Genomic DNA, 22,422 nt, shown 5'->3' with positions numbered 1-22,422 from the left:
TTTAGAAGTCAATTTAGAAATTTAGAAATTGTACATTTGACCTGAAGGAAGTTTCCTAGTGATGTTTCTTGATGTGTTCTTGCCTAGAGAGTTGACTAAATGATGACATAAGAAAAAGTAGTAAGATTTGTGTCTTGCACTGACTTTCATCTAGTCTGGAGCCAAGTATTTTAGTTGATTTACGTTGTTGCCAAATTATTTTGAAGGTGAAAGGACACAACCATTTACCTTTTCTCTTATTATTATTTCATTCTGTAATGGCATATTTGTCAAAATTGCCAAGTTTTATGGTGATAGGATTAATATAATTGTTACAGCTTGTGAAGAGGGCAAAGTAAGTAGAGATGCTTTTACTTACATATCCCTATAAAGTTACATTATGGAGATCATGTTCCCTTAGGCTCTCTTGAGAGGAAATCAGCTTTTGAAAGGTGATTTGAGAAATTATAGCTTGGAATTTCCTCTGTTCAGTGCTTTAATGAGTAAATCACCAAACATTTAGTGTCACATTTTCTTGAAAGAAACAATTAATGCCTTTCAAAGCAATTTTTGCTCAAATGGTAAAAATATAGTTCTGAAAAAAATCAAAATAAAATAGGAAAAGAAGACTATATATTTTTTAAAGTAATTTAATATCTAAACACAGATATTTACTTTAAACTTTAAGGATATTATCTGGGTAGGTAAATGTGAGGAAAACCATTCACTGATAATATAAACAAAACATAAAATACCAGGAATGTAGTTGTTGTCTGTTTATTTAGAAGAATTTGAATACTTTTTCTTTTTTAAAAATAAAAAACAGAAATGAAGAATTTAGACTTAGTGCAGAAGGCACGCCAGGAGGAATGTCTGGGGGCTTCTCTGGTGGTGGATGGAGCTCCTCCACTGGGCCCACCATTGAAGAGGTTGATTAAGCCAACCTGAGCATAGATTTAGTACTGTTTCACACCAAACATTGAAGAGCCCATATTTGTAGCAAATTCCAGGACAGTTTAAACATTGAGCTGCTATAGTAAATAACTGGGCATTCTTAATACTTGAATATGAAATATGTACGCGGGGAAAGGAAATAACATTGCACTTTATAAGCACTGAAGTGTAAGTGGAAAATAGTGTCTTAAATAAAACTGCATTTAAAGTTGGCACCAAAAATGTAAGAATGTGTTAATAATTTTACAGGCAAATCAAAGTAATAGAAAGATGGCAGAAGACTTTCTTCTTCTGAAATTTCCATAAATGCTAATTTATAATATGGAAAAGAAGTGGAAAACATGCTGTAATTTTTCTGGCAATTGGAATGTGATTTTTTATTACTCAGTTAATTCATTTTTCAAATATGATTCTTTATAGGGTCCAGCTGGTAATGATGGAACTCCAGGACGGGATGGTGCTGTTGGAGAACGTGTAAGGGCAATTTCACTGATTAAAAAATCTGGAATAATGTAAATTTGAAATCTTTGTAATACTAAATTGTAAAAAGCTACTCTTTCTTCTCATAGCTCCAATGCAGCCCTGAAATTTCTGATTGTAACAATCTTTTTTGTAATATCATAATTTGAGCAGATCTTTTTTTTTTTTTTTTTGCGGTACGCGGGCCTCCCACCGCTGAGGCCCTTCCCGCCACGGAGCACAGGCTCCGGACGCACAGGCCCAGCGGCCATGGCCCACGGGCCTAGCCGCTCCGCGGCATGCGGGATCCTCCCGGACCGGGGCACGAACCTGCATTCCCCACATCGGCAGGCGGACTCTCAACCACTGCGCCACCAGGGAAGCCCTTGAGTAGATCTTACAAATGAAAGTTTGAATACACAGCCAAGTGAGCTGGCATTTTTTTAATTAACAGTAGGAAAAGGTGCACCATGAGGCTTTGGATGAGGATACATATGAAATAGTCTAAATTTCAAACTCATTCACAAAAGTATGGCAGCACAAATGAGCTGTGTAACATCTAAATTTCTCTACTCACCTCCTAAAGTGAATGCCCCATGAGGAAATAAACCATGTCTTTCTAAATATTGTATATTTCATTATGTGTTTTTAAATTAGACATGGGCTGAACTGAAAATATCCCCAACTTTATCTGAAACTCTAGTCCCTTTGGGCAGTCACACAGTTGTCTCTGACTACATAGTAGTAAATGGAAGGCAAAAACAAAAACCCTCTCTAATGTCTATTATGATGCAGAGGCTCTTTTCCACTCCAGGAGCTCATCATGTAGCAGAATGGGCTTTGAAACCAGAGAGACCTGGATTGGAATCTTGATTCTTTAAGTAACTAGCTATGTGCTCTTGAACATATTTTCTGAACCTCAATTTTCAAATACTTTAAATATGATTAGTACCTATACCACTGGGCATTTGTGTTTCAAATAACGTGTTTAAAGTATCTAGTAGGCACTCAAAGAGAGGGGAAGAAAGAGTTTTGAGGAATCTTGGGGTACCGCCACTCCCCTCCATCTACCGTAAAGCCAGGGAATGCAAATTCTCTTGGCATCTGGGTTTTTCTCCTCAGTCGGTAATATATTGTCCAGTGTGGTAGTCTTCAAAGATTTTGCTGATGTACCCCTGATATAATTTTTTTTTTTTTTTTTTTTTTTTGCGGTATGCGGGCCTCTCACTGTTGTGGCCTCTCCCGTTGCGGAGCACAGGCTCCGGACGCGCAGGCTCAGCGGCCATGGCTCAGGGGCTTAGCCGCTCCGCGGCATGTGGGATCTTCCCGGACCAGGGCACGAACCCGTGTCTCCTGCATCGGCAGGCGGATTCTCAACCACTGCGCCACCAGGGAAGCCCACCCTGATATAATTTTGAAACTCTGTGAACCCCTATGTATAATTTAAGTTGCCATCACATTTTATTTTAATCACAAGTTTTAATAGTTGCAAATGAGGTAATTCTTAGTACATTCTAAATGTACATGTGCTTTCAATATATTTTTTTTCACCATCTTGGAGTTGCCAATTCAGCTTATTCGATGTATTATGTATCAATTCTCTAACCTAATTGCCAGAGATTATCCTGGTTGCCAAACTAATCAGTCAAATAAGACTTAACTTCTGTCAGAAAAAAGGTCTGACTCCGTTTCTCAAGTCAAATAATTATATTAATACATGTCCACGTAACAATAATCTCATCTCTGACTTAAAGAGACAAGTAAGATTTGGAGCCTTGTCATAATGGGGTCATCTGGGTCAAATAAGGAGCCGCCTCTTTCTTCCTGAATACCTCTTTGCTTTATTCTCAAGTGAACTGTGCATTCTGGAAAAGTCCCTTAGTTTGATGCCCAGTGGTGTTTATTCTTCGAAGCACTGCGCCATAATAAGATTGCAGATTGTATGATATCTGCTTTTATTTCATAAAATGGGAGAAGGGTGATTACTAGAGAGGAAGTAGGGAAGGATGCTCCAAGTCAGTTTTCTGAAAGAACACATATGAAGTTGAAAATCTGGAAAGTGCTTTCCTTAGAATTTTCCCTGTTTTTACACTCTTTGGAAAGTTTTTGTTTATACCAAGTGCATGGATATCCCAGTTGGAAGGCTTATTGGTTTAAGAAACATGCTGAATTCTGGAGGTGACCACTCCTATAGTCCAGCAATCTTGACTATGGGAATAATAGGGTGAGAGTGAGGGGAGGGATGAAATTGGGGGAAAATATCTCATTCTTTTCAGTTTGATTTATTAATAAGCAAATATAGTTAAAATATTTAAGTAAAATATTAGTAAAATAATAAATAAAATATGTTTTTAAAAGTTATATTTTTCCTTCTCATGAATAGTATGAGCATATAGAATATGGCTGTTTTAGAATTAATATTAAAAAGATAATATCATGGTTTTCTTGTCAGGGGGATCGTGGAGACCCTGGGCCTGCAGGTCTGCCAGGCTCTCAGGGTGGACCTGGAACTCCTGGTCCCGTTGGTGCCCCAGGAGATGCAGGACAAAGAGGAGATCCGGTAAGGAGAGTCAGTTTCACACTTATAAACAGTTTCACACAGTTTCACAGTTATAAACATCCACATACTGTATTATGAGCTACATATATGCACGCATTCAATGACGTGTGTTTGGTTAAGTACTCTAAACAACGAATGATAAACAGTCAATTAGGAATTAATGTTTTTTGTCTTAAAAATTTGATTTCTAATAGGTATTCAAAAATCCTGATGCTTTGACTTTCATCATCTAAAAATGTTGTTGTTTACAGGAAATGTAATAAGGATGTATCATGTTAAATTTAAGCAAGTGATGTCTTATGTAAACAACTAAGATGATTTTCATTCAGTGAAGACCATTGATAAAATCGAGTATAGAAATGTCATTGGGGTTATAGTGAGCACATTCTTATACCTAGAGACTTCAGCCTGGTTTTAATTAATTAGTCATAGAACTATACACTTAGATACACACATACACATATATAAGTATTCAACTACAAACATATATTCTTGAATTCTATATCTATATAATACATCCATATTTTTGTATTAATATCTATGAAAATTTCTTCTAGGGTTCTCGGGGTCCTATTGGACCACCTGGTCGAGCTGGGAAACGTGGCTTACTTGTAAGTTCTCTGTTGTTGTTGTTTTTTTAAATATATGTCTTACGTAAAATATACTCCCAAAGAAGAAGTACAATTTAAGACTCATAAGTGAAAATTACCAGATTCTTCAAGCTTTCAACAAAATGTTGATTTAAAATGATACCCAGGAGTTTATATTTATTTTTATAACGTTAACATAGCTCCTCTGAATTTAACTACAAATTATTTCAATAATCAATTAAGACTTCTAGAGTCACAATTTTCTCCCAAAATAACAGGAGAAATAGTGCCATTCTCTGAGATTTTCTAAAAATTACATAGGAAAATGGGTTTGAAAGCTCTTTGTAAACTTGAAAAGTACTATTCAAATATATTTTATTTTCAACTAGACTGCCCTGCCCATGTTCTGATTTTTTGCTCTTTGCAATTGCTTCGAGGTTAATGATTATTATATTGATGTCTTATCATGAGTGAATCATCTCTTACAGGCAGTCTAATAGGTCATGTTTCTTTCACACCCATTATGTAAATCAATATCTGTATTCAATATCAATATCTATATTCATGAAGAACAATTATAGCCTTAAAATTATGACCTATTATTAAATCATCATTCTCAGCTTTGATTTGAGCTAAGCTAGAGAAGATTTTATAGTTACATGGCATGTCAAGTGAATGGTTTTCTAACCAGTTACAATTTGTTTTCCATGATTAAATGAACTCTAGTGAATAATTTAAATAGGTGCTTTCTGGTTTAGTTTATTTTAATTATGAAATTTGGGGGCATCCCTAAAATAACATAACCTTTCTGACATTATAAAAACATTCAAACTGATTTTAGTATTTAAATTTACATTGTTTTATACAATATGTAAAAGTTACTGAGATGTAGTCTTGTTTTTATTATAAAAAAGATTCTCGTACTGTTTGACAATTAGGATATCCAATTTAAAAAATAAGAAGCAAACAAAATAAGAACAAAAAACTAATAACGGACAAGTTAACCTGAGAGCCAGTCTATTTGATAGTATCTTCCATTCTCCAAAGTCAGATTGATAGAATTTCAATTCTCTTTTAGAAAAACTTTAAAGACAACAGAAGCTTTCCCTGTAGTAGGTGACCCTGTGTTACTTGTCAGTTTACTGTGAACCACTAGACCCTTGGAGCTGCCTTTACTACCTGAGACTTTTACAAAGAAAAAGTCTGTGACTGATAAGATTGATCAGATAATTTTCACTTCTTGGTGTAGCTTCTGTCCCACAGTTAAATTCTCAACTATTGCTTTTTGTTTAGTTTCTCAGGATCAGGGTTGATTGATTTAGATTGCAGATATGAGGATAACATAGAGTTCTTTGTGTTTTCTTTAGAAGAGAGTGGCTCAATGATGATATTCCTCTTTCATTTGTTCAAACAAGTTTTTGCCAATTTCTTATTTTTCCACCAGTTTTATTGAGATGTAATTGACATATAACACTGTACTTGTTTAAGGTAATAATGATTTGATGTAGGTGTATATTGTGAAATGATTACCACAGTAAGTTTAGTTAACATCCATAATCCCACATAGTTGCAAATTTTATTTTCTTGTGGTAGAACTTTTAAGATCTACTCCCTCTGCAACTTTCAAATATGGACAATTTCTTAACATAGTCCCAGCTCATATCTAGTTCGTTTATCTGCATATGCAAATTTAATAAACATTTTATTCTTAGAACTAACATAAGTAAATAAGAACTCACGTTTTAATTTAAAAGAATCTATATATGGTGGCAGTATTTTTACATAATGATATCAGCTAAATATGTGAAATATAATCTTTGGAAAATGTCTCAGTTAGGCTAGATCAAACTTTAAAATACCTCATTTTAGCCTGAATGTAGGATAAACATTAAAAAACTGAATCTTTAGGAAAGCATTATTATATATCTTATGATTTTAACGATTACCTTCATTCCTTGAGAAAAATAGACAAAAATTCCTAGGTCTAATACTATTTAGATAAGTAAATATATTAGTTCATATAAAATTCAGTACCCAAAATTGTAGCAAATACAATTGCACAAAGTAAAATTATAGTAAATTGTAGTCTCAACAGGCAATATCCATGCTATGATCCTATTTCTAGGGACCCCAAGGACCTCGAGGTGACAAAGGTGATCATGGAGACCGAGGTGACCGAGGTCAGAAGGGTCACAGAGGCTTTACTGGTCTTCAAGGTCTTCCTGGACCTCCTGTAAGTTATCCCTTTAAGTATTATTTGCCCTGCATGTGAGAATACACAGGTATCTTGACATGAACATTTATTTGTCTATAAAATGGATGGGGTTTTTTTGTATCTTATTTTCATTTCAAAGAATATCTCGATGAATAACTAATTACCTAGCTATCCAATATACTTGTTCATATATTTGCTGTAATTTTGTAGGAAAGAAATAAAGCAAAATGATATATGCACCATTACTCCTACAGTTGTCTTTAGTATTGGTCAACTCATGAAACATTATAGAGGTTGATGACTTTATGAAAGTAGTTTATGTTGCTAAAGTCAATGACAGGACATTTGAAAAAGCTAAGAATGGTAAAACGTAGGATATAAATATTTTGGCATCATTATTTTTTCCTACTAAGGGTCCCAATGGTGAACAAGGCAGTGCTGGAATCCCAGGACCATTTGGCCCAAGAGTAAGTAACAAAACTTAATAAGTTGCAGATGTAAATAATAATGCTCCTGGTGGCATACTGTTAGTGCTTCAGTATCATTTTCATGGTATTGAAGTTGGAGTTGGCCTCGGTTCTCTGAAGCTGGCAGCAAACATATGAGACAAACCATTCAGCATTTACCTTTAAGTAGAAATATCCTGAAATATGACATATTACTTCATGGGCCCACATTAAAATCTCTTACCTAGGGTGGATATACTCATCTGTTAGTTCATTTTCTTACTCTGTGTTTATTGAAATTTCCATTTAATTGTACTCTTTGAAATGATATAATATGATTTACCATGAAGTGGAGATAGATTTTGAAGCTGGATTTATTTTTTTCCTTTAAGTAATTGTAATAGTTCCTCAGAAATGGTTGGCATAAGGCTAACTAGGAAGCAAATCATAAAATGAAACCAATATTTGAAGCTTATAGAAATTCTACATTAGTATTAATGCTGCCTCTAATAGGTCATTAATGCCATAAGATAATTGACACACATAATTACTTAGGAAAATCATTAGAAAAAAATTCCGCTGTATCTAAATATAGTACAAACAAGTCACACATAAAATTGAGAACAGTATCAAAATTACTAGGATGTGATGAGATTCTGGGGTATAGGTGCACAAATTTAATTTATATCAGACACTCCTTCTGTCATTTTCTTACTCCTACTTAATTGAATTTCTAGTTAGGTGCAATACATGAAATTTGATGAAACAATGCCTACCAGTAAAAGTAGATGACTAGTCCATTCACGTTTTTAATTGACACTGGTCTTTTACCTTGCATGGTTGGTGGAAAATTCATGTGTGATGAAGTAGTACACATTAGAAAGTGCTAGAATTCCATTTATTAGTCATTAGGAAAACAAATATGAGAAATCACTGTGATAATTCCATAAAGAAATAGTTCTTTGATCAGAGAAAGGTGTTGTAAAGATTTTCTTCCTAGAATCTAAAATACAGTCTTTGTTGCTTACAGGGTCCTCCAGGCCCAGTTGGTCCTTCAGGTAAAGAAGGAAACCCTGGGCCACTTGGGCCCATCGGGCCTCCGGGTGTACGAGGCAGTGTCGGAGAAGCAGGCCCTGAGGTAAAATCACAGATTTGTATGCAAGTGATTGATTGATTCTATTGATTCTCATAGCTTGGATTCTGTCTAAGGAATGTCTGTGCAGCATGATGGACAAAAGACTTCAGGGAACCCTGAAAATAAGTCTAAAAGTCACATAAGAGCTTGTCTGTATAAGTAGTTATTTCAAACATTTTAATACAGATTATTCAAAGTATATAAAATCAGAGTCCCAGCTACCTAGGCCTTGACTTCATGTGATATCAATGAAAGCAAATAGTAAGTTATGAATGTATTATAACTAGAGTTTTGGAAATGTTGCTTTGCTTTAAAAGGCAATAGACTAAATGTGAGATTTGATTAATGCATTCATTCATGAAAATGCTGGAAAGTGAAGTATATGAAATCGAAGAGTTACTTACTGAAAATGAAATTCAGAAAGGATTTCAATTAAAACTTTTAATAACATATTTTAGTAGTATTGACTTGAGGATTATGTAAAGCTATAAAAATTGCTTTAGTTAGACTTTGGCTTCTCAGAAAACAAACTTTAAGAAACAGTCTCCTCTATCTGCCATGCTTGCATGTGTGTATGTGCATGTGTGTATATGAGTTTATGCATCCCTCCCTGGTGTTTCTTCCTCTTTGGTTTTATTTTCCTTTTTTTATTCTGTCTCTGCCCTTTATTGTCAATACCATTAAGCCAAATATTTATCATTTATTACATGGAAAGAATAGCTTTACATTTCCTGTGGTCAAGAGGAATATTTTCTATTTGTTTATTTCTCTATCTTTAAATGGAAAACAGCCACAGAATTGGAATACCTCAGACTTATGTGGCTCTTGATTAACTTTATCTTGTATTTTAGTGGTCCTTGACAGAAAAAAAATCTCCTCCCCTGAGATTAGCATAAAGGAATGTATGGAATCATGATATGATCTTAAAGGAAAAAAAAAAACCCACAGATTTAACAGTCTCTTAACAGCGAGGAAATGTTTGCACTAGAGGTTGATGCAACTTTCCAGAGCCATGTAACAAGTGGCGGAGCCAGTAACAGAACTCCAGCCTTCTGCCTGCCAGGACTGTACTCCCCACGAGAGATGTGGACCACACATATCTTCAGGTTGTTGGTTAATTCTCTCAAGTTGCTGAGTTTTTTCTCAAGAAAATGCAGAAGGAAATTAATAAAGAGGATCCATTTTTCTAGCCTCTGCCAATTTTTGTGCTTATCTCCCTTTTGCTCCAGTAGTTCTTGTTTGGCAAAAAAAAAAGTAAGAGAACTCTTTATTTTTTGCTAATAAAAAGGGCAAAGAGAACTTCCTCCAGTTTTGTTTAGTATAGAGGATTTTGATCTACACACTAACTAATGCACATAAAAAGACGTCCTGTGCTTTCCCCCTTATTTGGAAATACGGGGAAATTCTCTTGCGGGTGTTTCTTGTGTGTATTTCCTTGGCGCTGATGTGTAGTCTTATAGAACTAGCACCCACAACTCCTCTGCATATCCTCATTCAGCTTCTGTCCATAAATCCTTTTAAAACATTTTAGTTGTGCCTTGCCCAAAATAGTTTGCAAATGAGTGTGCATATCTATATATTCTTAACATAAAATGTATTGCATCTTCAAGGGTAAACATCAAAGCAAATATTTTATGCTTTGCTCTTTATTTACCTCAGATGCCAACTTGTAGATGTGTTGCCTGAAAAACAATTATGCATCATTTCTCACCCTTGGAATGTTACATGTTACAGGTTCACAGGCCAGAACCATCTAGTTTAAAAAGGGCATGAGTCACAGATCTCCCAAGTACCATCACATTGGGGTGTTGCATTGTAACTCTCTTTGCACCAAGTCCCATCAATGCCTTTACGTCCAATAGAAAAACAAAAACCAAAAAAAATGTGTTAAATGTACTTCTAATTTTTTTTAAAATTAGGGTCCTCCTGGCGAGCCTGGTCCCCCTGGCCCTCCGGGTCCCCCTGGCCACCTTACAGCTGCTCTTGGGGATATCATGGGGCACTATGATGAGAGCATGCCAGATCCACTTCCAGAGTTTACTGAAGATCAGGCAGCTCCTGATGACAAAAACAAAACGGACCCAGGGGTGCATGCTACCCTGAAGTCACTCAGTAGTCAGATCGAAACCATGCGCAGCCCTGATGGCTCTAGAAAGCACCCAGCCCGAACTTGTGATGACTTAAAGCTTTGCCATTCTGCGAAGCAGAGCGGTGAGTAGACAGCTGCCCATTTGAGCAAAGCTCATTGCTTCTGATGTGTAATTCTCCAGTGCATTCCAAAATATTTTATTTACTCTCTATTTAGTGATAGACACAAGAGATAAAATGGTGGAGAGTCACAGAGTTTGTGGTTTAGTGGTGGGGATGGCCAATGATATGAAAAATTAGGGGGTGAGAAGCTAAGCGCTTTAATTGAGGACATAGCCTATTCATGATCCAATTTCACGGTGGTAGTTCCATTTCCATCCAGAAGTCTTAAAATATTGATAATTTTGTGGTGATATAAATGTCCAAAATACTTGCTTAAGCAAGGTTAAATATATTTGGTTACCTCAGTAATTCTCAGGGATTTAATATGCTAACATATAGTTGGATCATCAAGAGTAGAATAAAGTATACATTTTATTTCCCAAATTTATTCGAATATGGAATTCCTTTCATGTCATTTACTGTTCTACAAATCACACTTCAGTAATCTCTGCTGCAGGATTATGTTATAGTTATGTTATAAAATATTTTGGAATTAAATAGTCTTTTTCTCTAGTTGTATATACCATGCCTGAAGTTTGCAAAATTCTATCATTTTAATTAATCTAATAAGACCTGGAAAAGAAAGATCCTAGGCCACAGGAATGAGCTATGAAATGCTTAAGAGTTACAGTTAACTTTGAAATGATATTGACAGGGATAGCTAAAATTGTTATCTTTGCAGAATAGGCAATTCGATTACTAACTCTATACCTTACATCCCACCACCAAATAAATGCCCCTTCATTTCATTTAAAATGCAGTTTTTCATACATAGTTTATATATATATTTTATATATACATACATATATTTATATATTTTATACCTACATTTTATATATACATACATATATTTATATATTTTACACATATATTACATATACTATTATATAAATGATATATATTTATATATACATATATAAATATACATGTAATATATATACATATATTTTATATATGTACAAAATATACACACAGATGTGTACATAGACATATATACACAAAAATGTATTAGTTTGTGTATTTACTGACTGTATCTCTAGCACCCAGCACTATCTTGGTATAGCCTGCTTCAAGGATCTCTTCTACATGAGATCAATTCTAATTAAGGCCAGTGAGATAATTCATAGCATTCTAATTGTAGTTTGACTCATTTACTTACTTTATTCATACTTCTGAATACATTATTTTATTACATTCCATTATTATTTGTTTTAAAATATTGGCTTTACAAACTAAGTGGGAACACGTTCATTTTGGCAAAGCTGCTTACTTACTGTGGATTCTCTCTTTTTGGTATAGTTTCTCATTTGTAAAATGGGAATAGTTTCTCATTTGTAAAATGGGTATAATGATGTTTTCTTCACGTTTGTGTTTTGAGCCTTAGGCACCTTTTGGCAAGGTGCCTGGAATGTAGAAAGGGCCCAAATGCATAACAGTTACTTTTTCCTTAGCTGCAGAGTGTTTCCTTAACTGCGATTCTCCCTTCAAAGAGTCCTTAATCAATGCGTTCATATTTTCAAACCCTCTGTTAATTCTTTTAGAGACTCATAATCATGTTTAAAATTCTTTTTATTTAGCAAATATTTTTATTTTGGAAAATAGGTGAGTACTGGATTGATCCTAACCAGGGATCTGTTGAAGATGCAATCAAAGTTTATTGCAACATGGAAACAGGAGAAACATGTATTTCAGCAAACCCATCCAGTGTACCACGTAAAACCTGGTGGGCCAGCAAATCTCCTGATAATAAGCCTGTTTGGTATGGTCTTGATATGAATAGAGGATCTCAGGTAATTTAATATGCTTACTTAAAATTTTATTCATTGCTTGTCATTATTTATTGTATTTATTTAGGACTGTGCTATTATTTTTTGACTGGGTTTATTTTGAAGTGATATATTCTCATTAGTTACAACTGTAGTATCATTGCATAAACATTACTATGAATTAAATTAACATAAATTTTGAATGGTAATTTTCCCATTGATGGAAAGTCCAAAAGTAATTATTTTTTCACATTAGCTCCTTTAATGCACATGACACTGACTGTGGAGTAGAGTTGAAGGGAGGGATCTTGCCATAGTTGGAAGACAGGAAGTATATTTAGCGTCAGGAGACCTAGGTGACTCATACCTGGATGTCTTACTAACTTTGGGACCTTAGGAAGTCATGTAACCTTTTGGAGCTTCAGTTTCGCCATTTTAATGTGAGGGCAGGGCTTCCCTGGTGGTGCAGTGGTTGAGAGTCCGCCTACCGATGCAGGGGACGCGGGTTCGTGCCCCGGTCCGGGAAGATCCCACATGCCGCGGAGCGGCTGGGCCCGTGAGCCATGGCCGCTGAGCCTGCGTGTCCGGAGCCTGTGCTCCACGACGGGAGGGGCCACAACAGTGAGAGGCCCACGTACCGCAAAAAAAAAGTGACGGCAATAATATTTATCTCACAATTTCTGTGTGTATATAAACTGCTTAATATAGTGTCTAGTATTTAAGTTATGGATAAATATTAGATAATTACTATAATATTATTTAATGATTGAATCACTTTGCAAACCTTGTAGTATTATTTAAACTTAAGGCATTTTTATGATTATATAAATTGTATTGATATTTTTCTGAGTCTAGTCCCCTCTATGTTTCTTTCATGGTCCAGTGTTTAGATTCTAACTCTATTCCAGACCTCTTTATGGCAGCCTAACTCTGAAATTTCCTTCTCAACTCTGCTCCTGACCTTTTCTCAGAACTCCTGTTCATAATAAACATAGTAGGAGGACATTATGGGTATATGCAGGATATACTAGAATCTACCATTATTTAATGAAAAGGAAAATTTTTTAATTTAAATATACCTAAGTGAAATGTAATTTAGTTAACATATTATGTAAAAAGCTCATATAGGAGCATTGAAAATAAAGCTCAAAGTAGAAGATGGGTAGGAAATATCCTGTAGGAAGTTATTTTTGATTATTTGTTTTAGCTAATGGAAAACTTACACTTCATATTTCCTACAAGTATATAACAGTCGGGTTAAAAAAGATTTTATACCAGTAGTTAAGTCCTAAATCTTATTATAATTAACAATAAAAACAGTGAGTTATTTTTGCTACATGATTGAATATCCAAACCTATGCTCAAGTATATAACTTCTTCTAAAAAGTAATATTCAAGATTTTTTTTGAAACAAATAGAGAAGCAAATTTAAAAATACTTAAACTTTCTCTGGTGAGTTATAATTATCTTTGGTTTCATCACCACTTGTTTGGGATAGTAAGGACAAAGCTTCTTATTTGTGAATTTTCATAGAAACTTTAAGATATTTTTATGTATATAGGTAGAATATCTTGTTATATGAAAGAATAATACTCTTCAAAAGAAATAATACTCTTCAAAATTAATTTGTCTGAAATCAGTACACACACACACCACTGTAAAGCTCATCAGTATTACATATATTGGGGTCCAGGGCAAGCTGCTCCAAAATATGATTCAGTGGCATGTTGATTATTTTGAATTAAAGTTATTTAAGTAACAGTTGATGCAACAGGGACAATTTGGCCCTGCTCTCTGTCTCCCCAAAAGCAGGAAATAAATCTCCCTTGTGAAAGGTGCCGTCCCTGTACTGGGGGACAAAAAGACATTTTTATCATCGAAGACAGGGAATTTAGAGCCAAGAAGGCTGTATAAACAAACCTTGTTACTTCCTTATTAATTTACTACCCAAGCCCAAACTTTAAATTCCTTACCAATTACATACCCAAACCTAGGTTTCTTTGTCCTGTCAATTCCTCTCAAATTTATTGTTTGTTTTTTTGTCTAAAAAGTATAAAAGCTGCCTGCTTTAGCCACTTCTTAGGTCCCATTTCTATGAGACCTCTGTGTCCTGAATTAAAGTTGTTTCTTTTTCTCCTGTTAATCCGTCTTGTGCCAACTTTATTAGTCCAACCATGAGAACTCAAGAGGGGTAGACACGTATAACAACGACTCTTTTTGTTTTTCTAGTTTGTTTATGGAGACCACCAGTCACCAAATGCAGCCATTACTCAAATGACCTTCTTGCGCCTTTTATCGAAAGAAGCCTCCCAGAACATTACTTACATCTGTAAAAACAGTGTAGGGTACATGGATGATCAAGCTAAAAACTTCAAGAAAGCTGTGGTTCTCAAAGGGTCAAATGACTTAGAAATCAAAGCAGAGGGAAACGTTAGATTCAGATACGTAGTTCTTCATGATACTTGCTCTGTAAGTACTTTTGATCCATATTGATCTGGTTGAAGAAAAAAAATCATTTTGTTAAAAATACTGTCCTGGCACTAGAGGTGGGGGCAATTTTACCCTGTATATAAACACAATAGCAGTTTGTTTATAGTTGTTCCTTTGGGTAAGTTTGAATGTGTGTTAGTACGTGAAATGCCGGTAGAGGTTTTAATACAAAACAATAAAGGACTGGATCCTTGCAGCTCTTTTGCAAACTCACTTTGGTTCTCCTGCAAGTTACTTAGTTTATTTAATCTCAATTCCATGCTTATAATTTCCTGATTCTAAAATATGTAATCAATCTGAGTTACCTTATATTTTTCACTGATTTATATGTCTTCCCCCTTGCATACCTAGATATAAAAAAGGAAAATATTTAATGATGAATTATGGTTTCACTTGTGAAAATCAAAAAGGCTTTCATAATTTATATTGTTAGTGACCATTTGGGGAGCTGCAAAAGAATAAAGGTCATTTTCTCAATTTAAAGAATGAGAGAACTGCCCGCCAGTTATGCCAGTATCTCGCTTTATGTTAACAGCGCTCTTACTTTTAAATAGTGCTCTAAAAATCATTGCTTTTACCTTATAAAAACCGGTTTGGAAGTTGCTGTCCAAAATCTTTGGAATAATTTGTATATGCTGTTAACCCGTTGTACCATTTAATTCCAGAAACGAAATGGAAATGTGGGCAAGACCATCTATGAATATAGAACACAGAATGTAGCACGCTTGCCCATTATAGATCTTGCCCCTGTGGATGTCGGCAGTACAGACCAAGAATTTGGCATCGAAATTGGGCCAGTTTGTTTTGTGTGAAGCAAGCCGAGATACATCGACAATGAGCACCACCCCAACCCTCAGTGACCACCACCATTCACAGGACTTTGACTATTTGAAGCTGATCCTGAGACTCTTGAAGTAATGGCTGATTCTGCATCAGCATTGTATATATGGTCTTAAGTGCCTGGCCTCCTTATCCTTCAGAATATTTATTTTACTTACAATCCTCAAGTTTTAATTGATTTAAAATATTTTTCAATAAGAAGTTTAGGTTTAAGATGATCAATGACAACCTTTAAAAAAAGTAAACTGTTTGAATAAATAAATCTCCATTTTCTTCAATTTATTTCAATGTAATGACAAAGTTGCTTAGTATTTATAAGAAAATCTTTCTTCCTGGCAGATAGCTTAAAGAGTGGGGTATATAAAACCACAACACATGTTTATTTCACGTGGCTGCAGTTGGAAAAATAGAAAGTAGTACCCTTTTGTGACCTCTCATTTCCAGATTATCAATTAAAAATGAAAGCAAAATGTTTATCCTTGTGATTGAAACCCACATGCATGTCTTGATATTGTATAACTAACATGGATACTCTTTAAAGGGAACCACGAAAAAAATATCAGTTTCTCACTGTCTTAAATGGAATGTTAAAATAGTATATATTCAATGGAATTTCTGAAAAAAAGTAATCCTAAATTTTTGTAAAGTGTGCTGAACCTAAACTTTCTCATTCAAGTTTAAAGCTACCTTTCCCTCTTGACTCGATCTATCAATATAGGTAGAAGTTAAATGAGTATACCATTGAATACATTTGCACTTTCTTGTTTAAAAAAATATAGAATGCTAAATAATTTCCACATAACTTTAAAAACAAATGTTCAGGACCCAAAATTGAGAGTCTTCCACATGTACAATCTCATCTTCTTGAGGCCTGTAATGAAGAAAAAGATTTCGAAACTCAGAGTTGTGGAGCTGATTCTAATCAAATCTGATGATTGGAATTAGAACATTTGGCCTTTGAACTCTCATAGGAAAAATGACCCAACATTTCTTAGCATGAGCTACCTCATCTCTACAAGCTGGGATGGACTTAACTAGTCTTGTTTATATTTTAGATACTAAAAGGTGCTATGCTTCTGTGATTATTCCAAGACTGGAGATAGGCAGGGCTAAACTGTATTATTATTTTTCCTTTAATGATGGTGCTAAAATTCCTTCTATAAAATTCTTTAAAAATAAAGATGGTTTCATCAATACCATTTGTGAAAATACAACTGTTACACTTCCCGTTTCTGAAAGAAGGAGCATTGTTCCAGTGCCTGTTCACTGTTCATCTGTCATACTGTATCTGGAATGTTTTGTAATACTTGCATTTTTCTTAGACTAGAACATGTAGGTCCCCTTATGTCTCAAGGATTTTTTTCCCTTAATTGCATTTGTTGGCTCCATTTTTATTTTTTCTTTAAAAATAAACAGCTGGGACCATCCCAAAGGACAAGCCATGCACACAACTTTAGTCATGTATCTCTGCAAAACATTGAATTAAATGCACGCTTTTGTCATGTCAATGGTTTTCGTTTCGTGGAATTCCTTTGAACATAAGATCCATTTCATTTTCAGTAGTGAAAAGTTAGGTGTTGTGGTATTCTTTGTTTGCCATTTGTTTAAAAGATAAAATAACAAATACCTTTCATCATGTAGATACTGGCTTATAAAGAAAATCAATTTGCAGCGTCACTCACAAAGGCAACATGACACTAATTATCACTCTCTATGCTCTTAAAAATCTCAGGGTACTGACTATTGATAACAAGAGAAAAGCAACTTATTTTTCATGGTTGAATAAACTGTGATAATAAAACGTTTGTCTCAGTGTATCACATATGAATTTAGCCTAAATGTTTTCAGAGTTTTACCTTCAATATTTATTTCACAGTATTGTTTTCTCACAAGTTGGTTATTATTTGAGCTCCACGTCTTGATTTTGAATATTTGAATATGTATATACCTAAAGATTTGTGAGTTTTGTTTGTAGTAACACTTCCTCCAAGTCCAACCTATACAAGTTGTACAAGTTCAGCTAGATGAGCCAGAAATATGTGGTGATTCTCTTAAGTCAAAAGCACTAATAATTTTCAACTATAGAAATAACACTTCTTATTTGAACCTCAGGAATGTTACAAATAAAAGGCCGTCCCAGACCATTCCAGAAGCCCTCAAATTTCTTGCCTTTGTTCCAGATCTATAGGTTTCATTAGATGAGTGTACTTCTTTCCGTCATGTCCAACACACACCCCAAACTCTGCATCATCAGAAGTGAAATAATCTGCAGCTGGGGAGGGTGGTGACATTAATTTATTATTACTTTATTAAAAATACAAATGAAAATTCCCCAAATGAACAGAAAGGAAGAAAAATAGCAAAGAAAACACAAACAATGCCAAAAAAGTCCCAGACTCCTAACACGAAATTTGGCAAATGAACCAGTTTCAATGTAACTTATTTTAAATTTAAAAAAGATTCAAAGGAATTGTAGAGAACATTTCTTCTCACATCAATGTTGTTATATGGCAGAAAGCAAGTGCAAGAAAAATCTGGAAAAAAAAAATCATTGGAACCATCTCACTTAGAGTTCCTATCCCACCATGAAAAAAGAACACCTCAAGATAACACTTTTCTTTGAAATTATGAAAATTTTAGGAGAGACTAAGAATAATCTCTTAAAAGCTGATTTAGGGCTGAGGTCCAACAGTGGCAAACCAAGGCAATGATGCTTCAAAGACAACTAAAAGCCTATGGAGTGTGGGGCATGCCAGTAGGATGGTTTTTTGTTTTTTTTTTTTAATCAGACTGGCTGGCTTACCCAAGAGCAGCTTTTCTTCTCAGTCTCCTTTATCAATGATCATTTTACTCAATATGTAAATGTCAGCATTCCCCAGGGACCAGTCTTTTTCTCTTTACCCTCACTCTCAATACTCTTTCATCACCGGCTTTATCCATGTGAGTTCTATCTAATGTCAATAGCTCCAATGTATATACACAACCTAAATCTTTCCTGGGAGCTCAAGAAATGCATGCGTAAATGTTTAACTCACCATCTTCATTTGGATTTCAGAAGTACTAGTAGCTCATTATGTTTCAAAAAGTTACGATACTTATATCTCAAAGCTGATTTATGTTCTGTGTTCCCTATCTCAGGCAAGAGCCTCATCATTCATCCATTTAGGCAGGCCAGAAACCTGGTAGTCATTCTTGTAGCCTCTCTCTCCCTTACAATGCCAGAATCCTGGCATTGCTAAGTATTTTCAATTTTGCTTCCTAAATGTTCCTTATGGCCATACCCTTCGCTCTACCTCCACTGCCACTATCCTAGTTCACATTATCATTATTTCTCACCTGGGCTCCTTCAATAGCCTTCTAAAAGGTTTTTAGGCATCCATTCTTACCCTCTTATGATCCATTACTCCCAGGAGAACCAGAGCAATCAATCTGAAATATAAACCTGAATATGTCACCTCACTGTCCACCACCATCCAACACAACACACAGACATGCACGCGTGCACACACAGACACACACACACACACACACACACACACATCCTTAAAAAGCTTCACTGGTAACTTCTAGGATAAAGACAAAAACACTTAAACTTTATGAGGCTCTGGCATGACCTGACTTCCTGCCTAATTTTCAAGCTTCATTTTGCCACCATCTGCCTTATTCTCTGCTTCACACACAATGAATTTCTGTCCATTTCCTAAACCAGATTCCCCATCCTGTCAAAGGCCATCTGCATTTGCATTTCTTTTGCCCGGTTTACTAGGACTCATCTTTTAGAGCTCTGTTCGATGCTGCATCCTCACGAAATCCTCCTAGAGTCCTCACCCTTCCCTACCTCCCAGGTTAGATAACATCCCCCGTTATAAATTTTCTTGGCACCTTGTATTTTTTCCGTATAGCACAAATTATGATGCTTTCTGTAATTGTATGATTATTTGATTAGTCTTAGTCTTCTCTACTAATTGTATTTTTTATAAGGGCAGGGGCTCTTTACAAAGATCCAACATACTGCTTGATATTTGTGTTTGTTCAAAATACATTCATTGAGTGAATGATGAGAAAATATCTACTGTGTAACTGGAAAAGTATATTTAGAGAATATTTATAGTTGATTTATGTACTAGTATGAAGCATATGTCATTATTACTATTGTGTTATGATTACTGTTTCTATTTGTATTACTAGATAGAAAACCTAACAGAAGAAATGATTCTATCCACAAAGGCAATAACAACATACAACACTAAGGACCTAACATGATAAGACTTTTATAGAACCTGATTGAAAAAAAAACTATAACTTTTGACCAAGGTATGTAAAATAAGATAAAATGGGCATAATTGTGCCTTTTTCTCACATAGGGAAACTCAGTATTTGAAAAATGTAATTCTTTTTCCTAAATTAAAATATAAGTTTAGTACAATCTTACTCAAAATCCCTGTAGGATCTTAAAAGCATGAGACATGACAAAACCATTTTAGAACTCGTTGGAATCAAAAATATGCAAGAAAAGTGACAAGGAATCCCCCCCAAAACAGAAATGCTGAGTAAAGACGGGTCACTCTTCCTATTAGATATGAAAAAAAATAATAAAAATCTACTGACCATGGTAAAAGAAGAGTACTTAGGCAAGAATCTATATATCTATATTAGATTTATATATAAATATATAAATACATGTCTATATTATATTTTTAATGTATAATTAAATTAATTCTCATTAATTCAATAAATGCTGTTACAGTTACTTGATAGATATTTATCATTTTAAAGAATGTTTCCTTCCTTAGTCCTTAAACCAAGACATTTCCCAAATGGACTGAATATTTCACTTTTAAAAAAACCTCTAAATGTAGTATTTGCATAATATTTTGAGTAGTTTAATAATCTTGGAATGGTAATGAAAACAAATATATAAATAACAAAGTAAAATGTTGAAATATCAGATTCTAAAATTTTAAATCTATATTATAAAACTCAATGAGCATGCATAAGAGCTTGTTTAAATAGGGAAAATTTTTGTAATAACTATGACAGAAAAGACTTCATATACTTTATTTGCAAAAAAACCCCTTAAAAATCAGTACAAAAAAGCAAAATTATGCAGAATCCTATATAGATAATTCAGAAAGTCATAATATAAAGGCCAATAAACATGTGGAAGAAATATAATGCCATTAGAAATAAAAACTGCAACCAAAACAGTAAGATATTAAATTTCATCTATCAGAATTTGACAAATATTAAAATGTTTGATTGTAATAGGTGTAAAAGAAGATGCGGGAAAACACTCACATACACTTTCTGTCTGTTTTTCCCACTGGATGTGGAAAGTATAGTTACAGTCATTTTATCAAATTGGTTTACTTAGAGTTCCTGTAAATGTGAGTAGATAGTGCCAGCAGAAGTGATCTGGGGGTAGGAGAAAGAACAGGATACACTGGGGATCTTCCAGAACTATGAATTTTAACAGATGATGAGTAACTTAAAATATCATTTGTAAAAATTGCAGATATAAATATAAATAGAATGGAACTTAAAATTCACATAACAAAACCAATTTCACAATGGTGGCTGATTAATTTACACTATAGCCTAAGAATCTGTTGTGAGTGTATGTATTGCTTGTGTATTTCATGTAAGGATATTGGTATATTTTTATTTGGAATGTAGTATCCGGTTGACGCTACAGGAAGTCATTCCATGCTTTATATGCTGTTTTTACCATTTTGTGGGTAAAACAGACCAATACACCAACTGAATTGAATAAATACATGGTTATAACTGATCTAAATGGAGTATGCCCAGTGGAACCACAGAACTAAGCCCTCTAAAGTAGGCTGGGATTTGGAGAGGAGGGAGAGCAAGGAAGACTAGGAAAGGTTTTCTCTTAGTGAGTTGTGAGGGATTAAGGCAGTGTCTTGAGTAATGAAGGCATACCAGATATAAGGAACAACATAAATTAGGGTATGCAGTTCTTAAGAGCTGTGGCTTGTTCAGAGAATCCCAGTTAGGCTGACATGGCAGTGGACTGCCTACAAGGGATTGTTTGGAGTTAAAGTAGAAAGAGGTACCATGAAGGTATGTCAAGCTAAAGAGATTGAAAATTATTCTGAAGAAGTTGTGTTTTTTTTTGTTTTTTTTTTTTAGGCAGCTAGTTTTGGTTATAAGCTGGGAGTGTAAACATACTCTCTAGAGAACCCTTGGAAATGTGTGAGGAGGGTGTTTGTGGTTATAACAGTTGGGAAATATTCTAGGCATTTTATGGATGGGCCAAAGATGTTGATATCTTGCATGCAAGCCAATCCCTTTGAACAAAATCTGAACCATCCAAAATATCAAGAGAACCTTTACTGCAAAATACTGACATTTTAAACAAAGAAGATACATATTGTGATTTGCATATTGGAAAGATCACCTCGGCAGCAATACTCAGGGAGAATTTTTACTGTGAGTGAGACTGACAACAGAGAGATTAGTTAGAACAAGTTTGGAGAAAAAGTAACAGGGAATGAGAAGTCAGTGCCACTGAGGATGGAGAAAGAGAGATGGACTTGAAGAGATTGAAGAAATAGAATCAACAAAATCTGATGAAAGAGTGAGAGGGTGAGACAGCAAGAGATTTAGGATTATTCTCAGGTTTCTGGCTTCTTAGGTACCTGGATGGAAGCTGATGACATTTACTAACATGGGGAAATAGAAAAGGAAACAGGCTGAGGATGTAACTGATGTGTG

General features: G+C 34.7%; 1 protein-coding gene across 2 annotated transcripts in view; it reads left to right on the top strand.

Moving 5' to 3' along the window:
• COL5A2 (collagen type V alpha 2 chain) overlaps window positions 1-16,880 on the top strand; it is a 367,799-nt gene extending 350,919 nt beyond the window's left edge. For both annotated transcript variants that reach the window (XM_067026444.1, XM_059055227.2), the window contains 10 exons: window positions 1,354-1,407; window positions 3,845-3,952; window positions 4,510-4,563; window positions 6,668-6,775; window positions 7,171-7,224; window positions 8,234-8,341; window positions 10,258-10,549; window positions 12,191-12,378; window positions 14,584-14,823; window positions 15,510-16,880. In XM_067026444.1, the coding sequence (XP_066882545.1) occupies window positions 1,354-1,407; window positions 3,845-3,952; window positions 4,510-4,563; window positions 6,668-6,775; window positions 7,171-7,224; window positions 8,234-8,341; window positions 10,258-10,549; window positions 12,191-12,378; window positions 14,584-14,823; window positions 15,510-15,656 (1,353 nt within the window). In that variant the 3' untranslated portion in view covers window positions 15,657-16,880. The remainder of the gene's footprint in view (window positions 1-1,353; window positions 1,408-3,844; window positions 3,953-4,509; window positions 4,564-6,667; window positions 6,776-7,170; window positions 7,225-8,233; window positions 8,342-10,257; window positions 10,550-12,190; window positions 12,379-14,583; window positions 14,824-15,509) is intronic.
• Window positions 16,881-22,422: the final 5,542 nt, after the last annotated feature.

The sequence above is a fragment of the Kogia breviceps genome, chromosome 2, assembly GCF_026419965.1.
Source record: "Kogia breviceps isolate mKogBre1 chromosome 2, mKogBre1 haplotype 1, whole genome shotgun sequence".
Classification (NCBI taxonomy): domain Eukaryota; kingdom Metazoa; phylum Chordata; class Mammalia; order Artiodactyla; family Physeteridae; genus Kogia; species Kogia breviceps.
Note: the sequence above shows the minus strand (reverse complement) of the source record. Positions and strands in the feature narration are given on the sequence as shown.